Source organism: Apodemus sylvaticus, chromosome 11 (assembly GCF_947179515.1).
Source record: "Apodemus sylvaticus chromosome 11, mApoSyl1.1, whole genome shotgun sequence".
Taxonomy (NCBI): Eukaryota; Metazoa; Chordata; class Mammalia; order Rodentia; family Muridae; genus Apodemus; species Apodemus sylvaticus.
In genome coordinates this window covers 56607073-56618294 of record NC_067482.1, presented here as the reverse complement: position 1 = coordinate 56618294, position 11222 = coordinate 56607073, and the positions used below count along the sequence as shown (strand labels likewise).

At 41.9% G+C, this 11222-nt stretch overlaps 1 protein-coding gene across 1 annotated transcript in view; it reads left to right on the top strand.

The window, feature by feature from the left end:
* Positions 1 to 505: 505 nt before the first annotated feature.
* The window catches only part of Stim2 (stromal interaction molecule 2), a 127495-nt gene continuing 116778 nt past the window's right edge, over positions 506 to 11222 (top strand). Inside the window, exon 1 of the mRNA XM_052198449.1 lies at positions 506 to 1025. Coding sequence (XP_052054409.1) covers positions 677 to 1025 — 349 coding nt within the window. The 5' untranslated portion in view covers positions 506 to 676. The remainder of the gene's footprint in view (positions 1026 to 11222) is intronic.

Sequence of the window (11222 nt, the reverse complement as noted above, 5' to 3'; positions counted from 1 at the left end):
AGCACGCTGGCACAAGGTTAGCGCTTTGCCAAATGTTTGTCAAGTAAATACAGCGCTAGGCTGGGTTACCCTCCGTTTCTACAAAGCTGGCATCCGGTAAGTCCCACCGACATCTAAGTTAGGGGAGGCCTCTGTTTCCCATTGCAAGGTTTTGCTGACCCACGGGGTAAAGCACTCTGAGGATCTACGACATCGACACGCTTTATCCAGGCCCCCAGACTGCCCACCATCCACCACAGTGTGGGCGAGACACACTCCTTCCTCCCGCTCAGGTTCTTTGGCTCCTAAAGCACTGCCTGGGCAGCTCTTCCCGCACCCCGCCTACCAGTCTGGGCACGCCCTCGGGGGCGGGACCTATGATCGCGCACGCGCAGTGTCACCTCGTCGCGCCTGCGCTGTGGCGAGGCTGAGGGAGGCGGGGGATTGGTATGAGAGCTTGTGTGTGAGGGGAGGGAGGTGTCCCGGCCGAGCGTGGTACTACGGCGGGCGCGGGCCGGAGGGGGCGGGGGGATGCGCCGCGGTGGCGGCGCGGGCGCTGGGCTGGGGCTTGGCCGCGCCAGAGCAGCGGATCCCGGTGTCGCCGCGGCAGCTGCGCGGGTGTCGCGCCGGGTCGGAAGACGCCGAACCTCTGCGCTCCCCCACTTTTTTTTTTTTTTTTTTTAAATAACCGGAACCAATGAACGCGGCGGGGAGCCGAGCTCCTCGGGCAGCCGGTGAAGGGAGCGGGTTAGCACCCGGCGGGAGTCCGCTTCCGAGGCGGCGGGGCCCCGGGCAGCTGGCGGCGAGCGAGTGCCCGGCGGCTCCGGTGAGCGCTCCTCCCGCCGCGGCACCCGGCCGGGCCTTGGGCCGCCCTCCCCGGCGGCGCTGGGCAGCAATGCTGCTGTTCGGGCTGTTGGTGGCCGGCGTGGCGGACGGATGCGACCTGGTGCCCCGGCACCTCCGCGGGCGGCGCGCGTCGGGATCGGCCGGAGCGGCTTCGTCTCCTTCGGCGGCGGCTGCGGGCGAGCGCCAGGCGCTGCTGACAGGTGAGGCCCGCGCGGCGACGGGCGGGCTTGGCGGGACTCCCGGCTGGACCCCATCCCCCGAGGGGGCGTCTCGCGGTTGCCTTGGCGCCGGTCGTCGCACTTCGGACGCCTTCCTAGTCTACCGACTGGCGCCTCCACTGTGGCTTCTTCGCCCTTTAGTGGGCTCTGCGAGCTTCCCAGCTGAGCAATGCAGTGGTTTCTCTTTCGTGCTGCCGAAGGGACCATTGGGGGGTCTGGACCGGACTGGGCTCATTTCCCCTCTCCCCAAAGCCGCTGGATAAAGTAGGTAGCGGCAGCGGCAGCAGCAGCAATGCGGTATGGAGTTGGCCTCTGCTGCCTTTGCAAAGGCAGCTGGCAGCTTCTTACAGATTGAGAGCCCGGCTGAGCGCCCTGTCCCAGGGGAAGCTGCTAAAGAGATTCTTTGAGAGCCACAGCACCTAGTGGCACTAGTGGTTCCGTGTTAGTATGAAGAAACGTCAAAGTCTGGTGTGTTTTTGTGGGCTATGAGGCCGTTTTAAGGGCTGGAAAGTATATGCTGTTTGAGAGCATCACTGGGTGACAAAGGGTGCAGAAAGCGCAGCAGGTAACCAGAAACACACCCTAAAATTTACCAAGTGCAGGATATTTGTGACGTGGATTTGGTCAGCATAGTTCTGATGGAGTGCACCAGTATCTTTTTAAACACAGAACGTTCTACCACTTACCAAAACTTGCAAATAACGTTTGGTAAGGTTAAGTAGAAAATTGTAAGCTTTTAAAGCCTTCATTGTCTTATATAACTGATCTGGTGTGGTTTAAGCAGTGATGTAAAGGTCCTGAAATGATTTCCTGGGGCAAAGTGGTGGAGCTAGAGTAACTTATTTTTCTTCCTGCTGTGTTTAGTTTTAAGGTAGAGCTCTAGGTTTTCTGGAAGAATAGCAAGATTAAAGAGGAATAAGATGATTCACTGTTAATTTAACTGCAGTGGTAGCCCTACAGGCGTCTGGTAGTCACTAACAGCTGCTCAGGAAAGTGTTCAGGAGTCTTTAAATCTAAGCAGCTTTCCTCTGAGTTCTGTGACAGGCTATTTCCTGTTGGAGAGAGAAGGATGTTGGTAAGCACTTTGGAAGTTGGAGGGTGTAGAACATAATGATTAGCGTACTTAAGGTACTCAAAAAATTTACCAGATCCTGGTCAGTTGAAACAGGCAAGTCATCACTGGTTTCCTTGGATAAAGGATTATAGAATGATCTTTAGGGACTTAGTATGTAGGGAGGGATATATTGGATGGTTTCATGCCCAAATAATTATTTTCTAATAAAAATATGGCAAGTGTAGAAGGGAACAGTGATAAACCAGTTAAATTGTCTCCCCTAGGAGTAGAACTGAATTACTTTGGCTTCTAAGTGGTGTAGTAGTGTGGGTTTTTTTTTTTTCCCTTTTTTCTTTTGGCAGAAATGTTTGATTAGTAGATAATTACATAATGCCTTAACAAATGTGATTGGCAGAAAGGCAAGTGATCTAGAACTTTGGTGTTTATTAACTCTTCTAACAAGTATGTTATACTGAGAACATTAAGAAATCAGCGCAGATGGAATTTTAATAAGCTGTAACCCTTTTAATTTTCTCTGTAGTTATTTATGGCACAGTTGAAAAGACACGGTGATTCTTAGTGGAAAAAATCATCAAAGTGATGCTGTCGTGCTTTTCAGTAAATTTGCTGAAATGTTTACCTCGGAACTGTTTCTGTTGATCCCGGTTTTTTTTTCCTTATGTTCAAATATTAATTTTAAAAAGTTAAACTTAGTTTCAGATTATACAACTGCACAATATCTAAGTTGAGTAATAGAATTTTAATACGTTTATGAAAATACAGTCAGTATGGCTGGTGTTAAAGGAAATATAGGTTGAAAAATCACTTGTGAAATTAGAGTGTGTTGAAAATTGCTTTGAATTGTATGGCCTCTGTAGGCCCTTTCTCATTTTATAGTTTTTGTGGGTAGTTCTCTTTTATGGTTCCGTTTGTTTTATTAAACTGGGACTTAAATGGATGGTGATATGTCACACTTCAGGAAGTGGAGTCACAGGCATACCCTGTTACATTCCACACCGTGTTAATGGATAGATGCAGACATGAGCATATAAGAGAACTACATTTTATGTGGATTTTGAAATTTGAAAACTTGTGAAAGAACTGTGAGAGAATTTTTCTCTGTGGTTCCCGGCGAAAGTGGTTGTTTCACTGTTGGCATGTTTAATAGTTTCATAAATTGACAGCTACCCCACTCTCTGTTTTCCTCTCCAGATTAGTATTTTTAATACTTAAATGTTCCTACTTCTAAGGAATTTGCTTTTCACTAAAACAGTGTAGAACACACCTTTTCATTGAAGCTTACCTCCCAAGGGTTTTATGTTGGTGTATTTTAAGAATTGTCTTTAAATCTGGCTTGTTCTTAGTTTTGAACAAAAAAAGAAATACTTGCAGAGATAGACAGTGATAGCATCAAAACCAATAGATACATTGTCTTAAATGTTGTAGTAATATAGAACCAATATTTATAATATTACATAGTAATACATTTAAATTGTATGTGTGCATATGCATGTATATATTTTTAGTTAAAAAATAATTCACATGATTAAAACCTAATTCATATTAAGGATTGATGGCCGGAAGTGGACAGAGTATATTCTAAGTCAGTACTTTGGAAAACCTTTTTTAACATATACAGCATCAGTGGATTGACCCAGTGGGTTGAGCTCATCAAAATATTGAAATAATGTTTTTTGAGAAATCATGGAAGGGCAAAAGTTCTCGCCTCTTCACTCTCTGTCTCTGCATATATATATGAATGTGTATTCACAGACAGCTCAGTTTGGAAAAATATGTAGAATAACTGAACAGTTTTTTTTTTTACACATATACACACACAGCTAATTGTTTCAGAATTTTTAAACAATCAACATTAGCTTTAAAATACTCTATAGTTTTTAATCAATTACAGTAACATTCTTTAGTGCTTATATAAATATTTATCTTAAGATTTTATCACTTCACCTATTTGGTATATTATAGGAGTATGAGATGAAAAATTTAAGGTATGTGTTTAAGATGTATTAAAATTTCAACAGACCCCACTACTCTTAGTTCAAAGTATAACACCATTTTGAAGGGCTGCTTTATCCTGAAGTGTTAGAAACGCTTATGCTGTGGGGCTTTCACTAATGTGGTTGGGAATTTTTCAGGTTCTCTTTGGAAAAGTATTAATCCAAGCTTTTAATCGTCACTCACCACACACTCCTAAGACTTGTCCAGTAGACACTGCTTTATTAATGTCATTTTCGAGTGGTTGGCTGCAGTGTGCTGAATGTATGCCCCGTTGCGTCATGCCTGTGCTGGTGTTTACATTGTGACAGCAGATTCTGTTTTCCAGAACCTTCTTTTGATGCCTTCCTGCTGTTTCGTTTTCTTCTGTAGTCTTTGGCTGTTGCTGGGTTTATGTTGTATTGTCAGCCACAGGACTAAAGAACCTGCTTATACCTATTTGAGCTTCATCTATTCTGCATGCTTCACATTATGAGTAAATTTGTTTGGAAATGTCCCATTTCTTGCTAGTCTTTATAAGACTTTCAGGAGTCCCACTGGTCACTGTTGATGATCTCATAGCACAGGAGAACTCAGAAGTGCCAATTGGAAATGATGGTTTAAGGTTTAGCTTTCTTTAATACAAAAAGGATAAACCTAGAGACAATTGCTGATGTTTAATTTTTGTTTGGGTTAATGCTAATGGTTTTAGGTTATTTTAGACTTATAAATAACTTTACCAACCATTTTGTATATTGGGTACTCATTTTAATATGATGTGAATACTTTCAGAATTATGCTTACAGTTACGTATTTATGCATATAGTTATATATATTAAGTTATAGCGTGATTAAATGGATGTTAAAATAGCAACTAATAATAATTAACAAGTCACTGTTGATGTGCATTAGTTTGGACCAAGTTAGGAACTAACTAGGTGATTATTTTTAATTTGCTAAGTTTTATGAACCAAACAATTTTGAAATGCATGGAAGAGATAGCAAACTAGGTATATGAACAAATAAAAGAACAGTAGAATCCTAGTCTGCCTGTGGGGAACTCAGACTAGCACAGGCCGGAGAGTGACAGTTATGTTAACTAAACTGTCACTAGGTTCCATACTGTGCTAACTGCTTCCCACGAATCAGTGTTTAGATGTGAGGCCAAGCCCGTCAGAGCATTGTTTTCATAGAAGACATGAGAAAATGGATACCTTATGATCTCAGGCATCTTGCCCAAGATCTCATGTATGTGTTGAACTGGGTTTCTGTGATTCCAAAGCTTTGCCTATGTGTTGTATATGCTTATACATATGAACAGGGTTATTATTATTAGCATAATAATAACAGAGTGCAAACTTCAGGGTTAGAAAGAGGATTCTATAGAACTTGAGGTAGACCTAGGTATGTATACTTCATGTAGAGGTGAATGAAAGAGACTTCAGGGGGCAAATGTAAGAATAAGGAGAAGGTAATTGTCTTCAGAGGTATGCCTAGTGTGTCTGTAGAGGAAATCAGCGTCTAAAGTTGGATTTCTCAGCCATATGCGAGGTCATAGGGGAAGTCACCAGAGAAATTCAGTAAAAATGTCTTGGCACATTGATTTTGCTGGTTAACTTAGAAAATGAAATGAAAAATTTATTTTATAATTGAAAACACATAAAATACTAAATGTGTACATCCTTTGGAGAATGAAAATTTACTTTATTTTTTTTAGGACAAATCAGAAGGCATTTTGAATAACTTGACAGTTTTGTTTATAAACTCTGAGTCTTCTATCATCAAGAGGGAGAGGAACTGTGATATTTGAGCATGAGAGTGACCTGTGTCTGAAAAAGGGAGTTCTGGGTGGGTGGGCCAGCAGCTGCAGGTGGGAAGGGGGCAGTTAGCAGGCAGTGCAGGAGGAGAGAACTGAGGGCTTAAGCTGACAGTGGCTCTGGAAGCAAGGTGTAGAAAGTTGGTTTCTTAGGTTAGGCAGGAACCTGGCTGTTATCTTTTAATCTCACTTAGAATGACTTAATTAGTACAAGCCTTTAAAAACTCCCAGAAGAAGCATGGCATCTTTTTTCCCCCTTCAACTATGCCTATTTATCACTTCAAAATTAGGTATTTGTGTATCTGGTTTAGCTTCCATGATGATTTACAAAGCTAACTGTCTGATGAGGGCGGGGGGGGGGGGGGGCATACCTAAAGATACTATGTTTCCTTTCCATAAAGCCTTTTATTCTATGTTTTAGTACACATGTTTCTTCTATATTTAAAGGGTGACTGTCCAGATTGAGCCTATACCGTTTATTAGCATGTCCTCTCCTATCTGGAGATATCCTGTGTCCTCTGTGAGCAACAGACCTCTGAGGACTGGCCTATTATTTGTTTCAAAAACACCCCTTGAATTTCCTGTGTGAGGCTCAAGCCTGGTTTTAGGTGATGATCTCTGATGCCAGGCTTAGTGGCTTGTTTTTTGCTGTCTCCATTTTGCTCTCAGGATCTGTAGGACTTTTTTTGTGCTCAGTCTTTCTTGATACTTTCTAGTCTGACTTCCAGTAAACATTTCCCTTGACTGGTTTCTTTGTTGCTGATTTTAAGAATGGTTCTTTGCTAAATCAGTGTTCTCAATCTTGTGTTCTTCAAGCTGAACATTTCCTCCTCAGAGAACTTCATTACTAGGAAAGTTCTACTGGGATAGGGAACCCCAGGCCAATGATTGATTTAACTTTTGGCTTTATTTCATTTGGCCCTTTGTACAACCTGCACAGCCATCATGGCTATTATCCCCAGAATACTTTTCTTCCAGCTAGGCTTTGTCAGTCATGTAATTTTTCAGAGAACTAACTTAGATTAAGGAGAAAGGGAGTTGGAAGATGTTAATAGTGAGGATTGAGTGTTCTTTTCTTAAAGACAGTGGTAACTATCTCTCCCTAGCCCAGCTTTTCCCACAGGCCTAAGGAACCTCCAAGTCTGACAAGTTTACTGGGATGGGCCTGCTGAGTGCTGCTTGCATGTGAGCTGGACTTTGTGTGCCCTGCGGATCTTGCATGTGAGATGGTCTTTATGCGCATTGCAGATCTTGCACGTGAGCTGGACTTTATGTGCAGTGCAGATCTTGCATGTGAGCTGGACTTTATGTGCAGTGCAGATCTTGCATGTGAGCTGGACTTTATGTGCAGTGCAGATCTTGCATGTGAGCTGATCTTTATGTACCCTGCAGATCTTTCATGTGAACTGGTCTTCATGTGTGCTTCAGATCTTGCATGTGAGCTGGTCTCTATGTGCCCTGCAGGTCTTTCATGTGAGCTGGTCTTTGTGCACATTGCAGATCTTGCATGTGAGCTGGTCTTCATGTGCACTTCAGATCTTGCATGTGAGCTGGTCTTTATGTGCCCTGCAGATCTTTTATGTGAGCTGGTCTTCATGTGCACTTCAGATCTTACATGTGAGCTGGTCTTCATGTGCACTTCAGATCTTGCATGTGAGCTGGTCTTAATGTGTGCTGCAGATCTTGCATATGAGCTGGTCTTTATGCGTACTGCAGATCTTTGTGAGCTGGACTTTATGTGCAGTGCAGATCTTGCATGTGAGCTGGTCTTTATGTGCACTACAGATTTTGGCCTCTGTGCAACTGTTTAGCCTCCAGTTATTTTCACTTTCTCTGCCTCTCTCTGATCTTGAACTTCCCATTATGTAAGTGAAACACTGCAAAAACCGAGTTAAGTGCTGGATTTTTAGTAGCTAGTATTTTAAAAAATACTAGCAGTGTATCTCTTATTTACATAATTTCTGAGTAGTAAACAAGCTTATTAAAGAATCTTCAGAGTAAGGACAGTCAATGATTTCTGTTAAGTGATTTTCAATGCTTGGATTTTGTTCTTTGTTTCCTCGACAGGGTCTTCCCATGCAGTTTAATTGAGTCTTTTTCATTAGGCTTGAAGTCCAGATGCTCTCCTAATCCTGTTTCCACCTCCCAAGTCAGGGACGGTTGTACCCTCCTCTCTTGTGACTTTTCATCTGCTATTCAACATATTTTACAATTTTCAGGCCTATGTTTTCTTTGCTCTGCTGTTTCCTGCTGGGTCACAAGATGCTCTTGATTCTCCCCTTTATTATTATTCTATACCAGAAAACATGGGACCTTATTCATTAAAGGTGTGTGTGTCCTTACTCTCGCTATCTTGGAGGTCTTCTGCTTTGTCACATGTATTCATTGTATTAACCTTTGCTACTTTCTTCTTGGTTCTAATTAAAACTTATATTTTGGCTTTTAAAATTGTAGTGACAGGTGCTCTATAGTTTTAGAATTTGCACTTGTGAATTTGCTGTCTGATGTGCAATCAGGCCTTAGGTTTGTGAGGTTGGGTCTGAGGAAGAGCTAAGGGGGATTAAAGCAAAAAAAACAGATGGGTGTTTGCATATGATTTTAAGCACTATTTAACTACCATCATGTGGTAGATGTGACTTGAAGAACTAGTTATATAAAGTTGCTGTAGTTTGCCTTAAAAAATATTGTAGGAACAGTAAACCTGAAACTTGCCTGGGAATTTTTTGCACAATATAAAAGTGTTACTTTTGTATTTTATCTGTTTACATTGCTGTGTTTACTAGAAATACATTTTAGTGATGTCTGTTCTTTTTCAGCATTTTTCAGAACAGCCAAGATGTGGAAACAACTTAAAATTTCATCTTTTGATGAAGAATGGATAAAGAAAATATGACATACATGCATATATACATAGACATAGCCATTGGAAGAAAAAATAATTCTATTTGTGGAAGTATTCACGAACCTGGAAAGCATTCTCCTAAATAAAACAACCCAGATACAGAAAGACAAATACTCCATGGTCATACTTGTGTGAAATTTAAAAATGTCACCTCTAGTAGAATGGAGGTTAGTAGATTACTTGAGATTTTCTAAGAGACTACATCGTAAATAGTCTTATACCAAAGCTAAAGGTGCAGATGTGAGATAATTGGTACATTGAACAGCCTGATAATGTTTCATAATTACACCCTTATAAAACCAAATAGTATCCCTAAAATAGCTATATATCCTTCAGTTGTCAAGCATACCTCATTAAAAATTTTGAAAAGTGTAGTATTTAAAAGATTTATTTTTATTTTTTGCTGTTGTACATTTTCACTACAATTCTGGAAGCTGGGATGGAGCCAGGATCCTGCCAGTGCTAGGCAAGCTTGTTACCAAGGAGCTACACTTCCAGCCCCTGTCGGAATAAGATGGGATGGAAGCAAACACAAGCCTCAGTGGTTTACTAAGCATCAGATTTCAGTGAGATGTTTTGCCTTTCAAGATCAGGAAGATACCCTGCCCTGAAGTCTGTTAGTGCTGTACCTACTCAAAGACTGATGATACAGTGTGATAAAGGAATGAGGATGTGCTGTTTCCTGAGCTAAGTAGCTGTTCTGTTTGCCAGGGTGGAGCAGAGAATGCGAGTTAGGTGGCTAGAAGAGGGCACACAGTAGGAGTGGAGGAAGCTGCGAAGGGATACATCGGCCCATGAGAATGCAAGCTGTGACTGTATGGCAGATATCCGGATGGTGTGACCGTGCTGAGCCTGGGGACAGTGCCCCAACATTCATCTTTAGACGCGGAGCTCAGATTTTTGGCAGCAATTTTGCAGGTCTTATCTCATTTAACCCTCAAAGAATCCTTGGGAGAGTTTTATTGCTCTTTCCCATAGTAAATGCTACATATAATGGGAATCTAGCTAACTTAAAATCTTCTAGTGTCAAGGATCTTTAATAGGTTAAAGTAGAGAGCATAATTGAAATTAAATCAGGGAGTGAGGCTGGAGAAGCAACAGAATTAGGTATTCTAAGGAGTGTGGGAGTGGATCTTTATTGTCTACTGGCCTTCGAACTACATCTTCATTTTGTTAATAATCGAATTTTACTGTGAAGTATTCCAAAGTTTTAGAGGTTGTTTTTCCCTACTATACAGATTATGAAGCCCAGAGATATGTCTGCAGTGTGCTGTAAAAAGTCAGTATCCTTAGAAGATGGGAATTCCTACTTGGGTTTCCTTTTGTGAATATTCCTATGGGATGGAATGCGATTTTAAGACTAATAGAACTTTTATATGGGAGTGTAAATTTGTTGTTCTTTTGTAGAATGTGATTTGTCTGTAGACTGTAGCAGGTCTTTATTAGTTTGAATCACAGTCTGATAGTGGATTATAATTTCAGGTAGAGGACTTAACTTGTTGGTGTCTACATTTTCATTTATTTAGAACGTAGTTTGAAGAACAAATGAGTTAACAGTCTATAGAAAGTGCTTAACATAGCGCCTGGCAAGTGTAAGTACTCAGTTATTGCTAATGCTGTTTCCCATTTGCCTGTAGATACAGTTCCAGGATTGTTGTAGAAATGTGCCGAAGTTTGTTGAGTACTAGTATTGTGCTTTCTGTTCTTTTTATGTATGTACCCGTGCAGTCCTGAGGAGTAGACACCTGGCCTTGCGTACTGCTACAGTACTGCGTTCCCAGCCCTTTGTGTGGCATTGAAAATAAATTACTATGAGGCAGGGATAATAGCTCAATCTATAAGGAAGTTACTTGCAAGCAGGCATTCCATCATCAGAACTGGTGGAATCGATTGTTGTGGTGGCATGTGCTTGCTATCCATCCTAGTACTGGGAGAGACGGGTGAGGATCCCTGGGGTAGCTGGCCTACCAGCCTAGGCTACTTAGTAAGCAGTTCATTGAAAGACGCTAGCTCAAAAAAGGAGGTAGATGAAACCTGTGGATTAACCTCTGACCTACAGGCATGTACATATCATCAGAATACACATACACACACACACACACACACACACACACACACAGAATAAACGACAGTATCATTGAAGACACTTCAGTGATGAAGTGAGATCTAAATAACCAATGTGATCTAAATAACCAGATCATCAGTGGTCTGAGACTGACAGCCTGGCTGGTATTAAGGCATTCAGAATTACAGCATGGATCAGGGAGATGCTGAGGAGCTCTGGGCAGATGGTAGCTGGGAGGGACAGCATTTTTTATTGGGGTACCCTTGTAATAGTGGATGCACCAGGAGAATGTGGGCCATATTAATTGGAAGCTGTGGGATATTAAAAAATGACTATAATGAAGAAAGCAT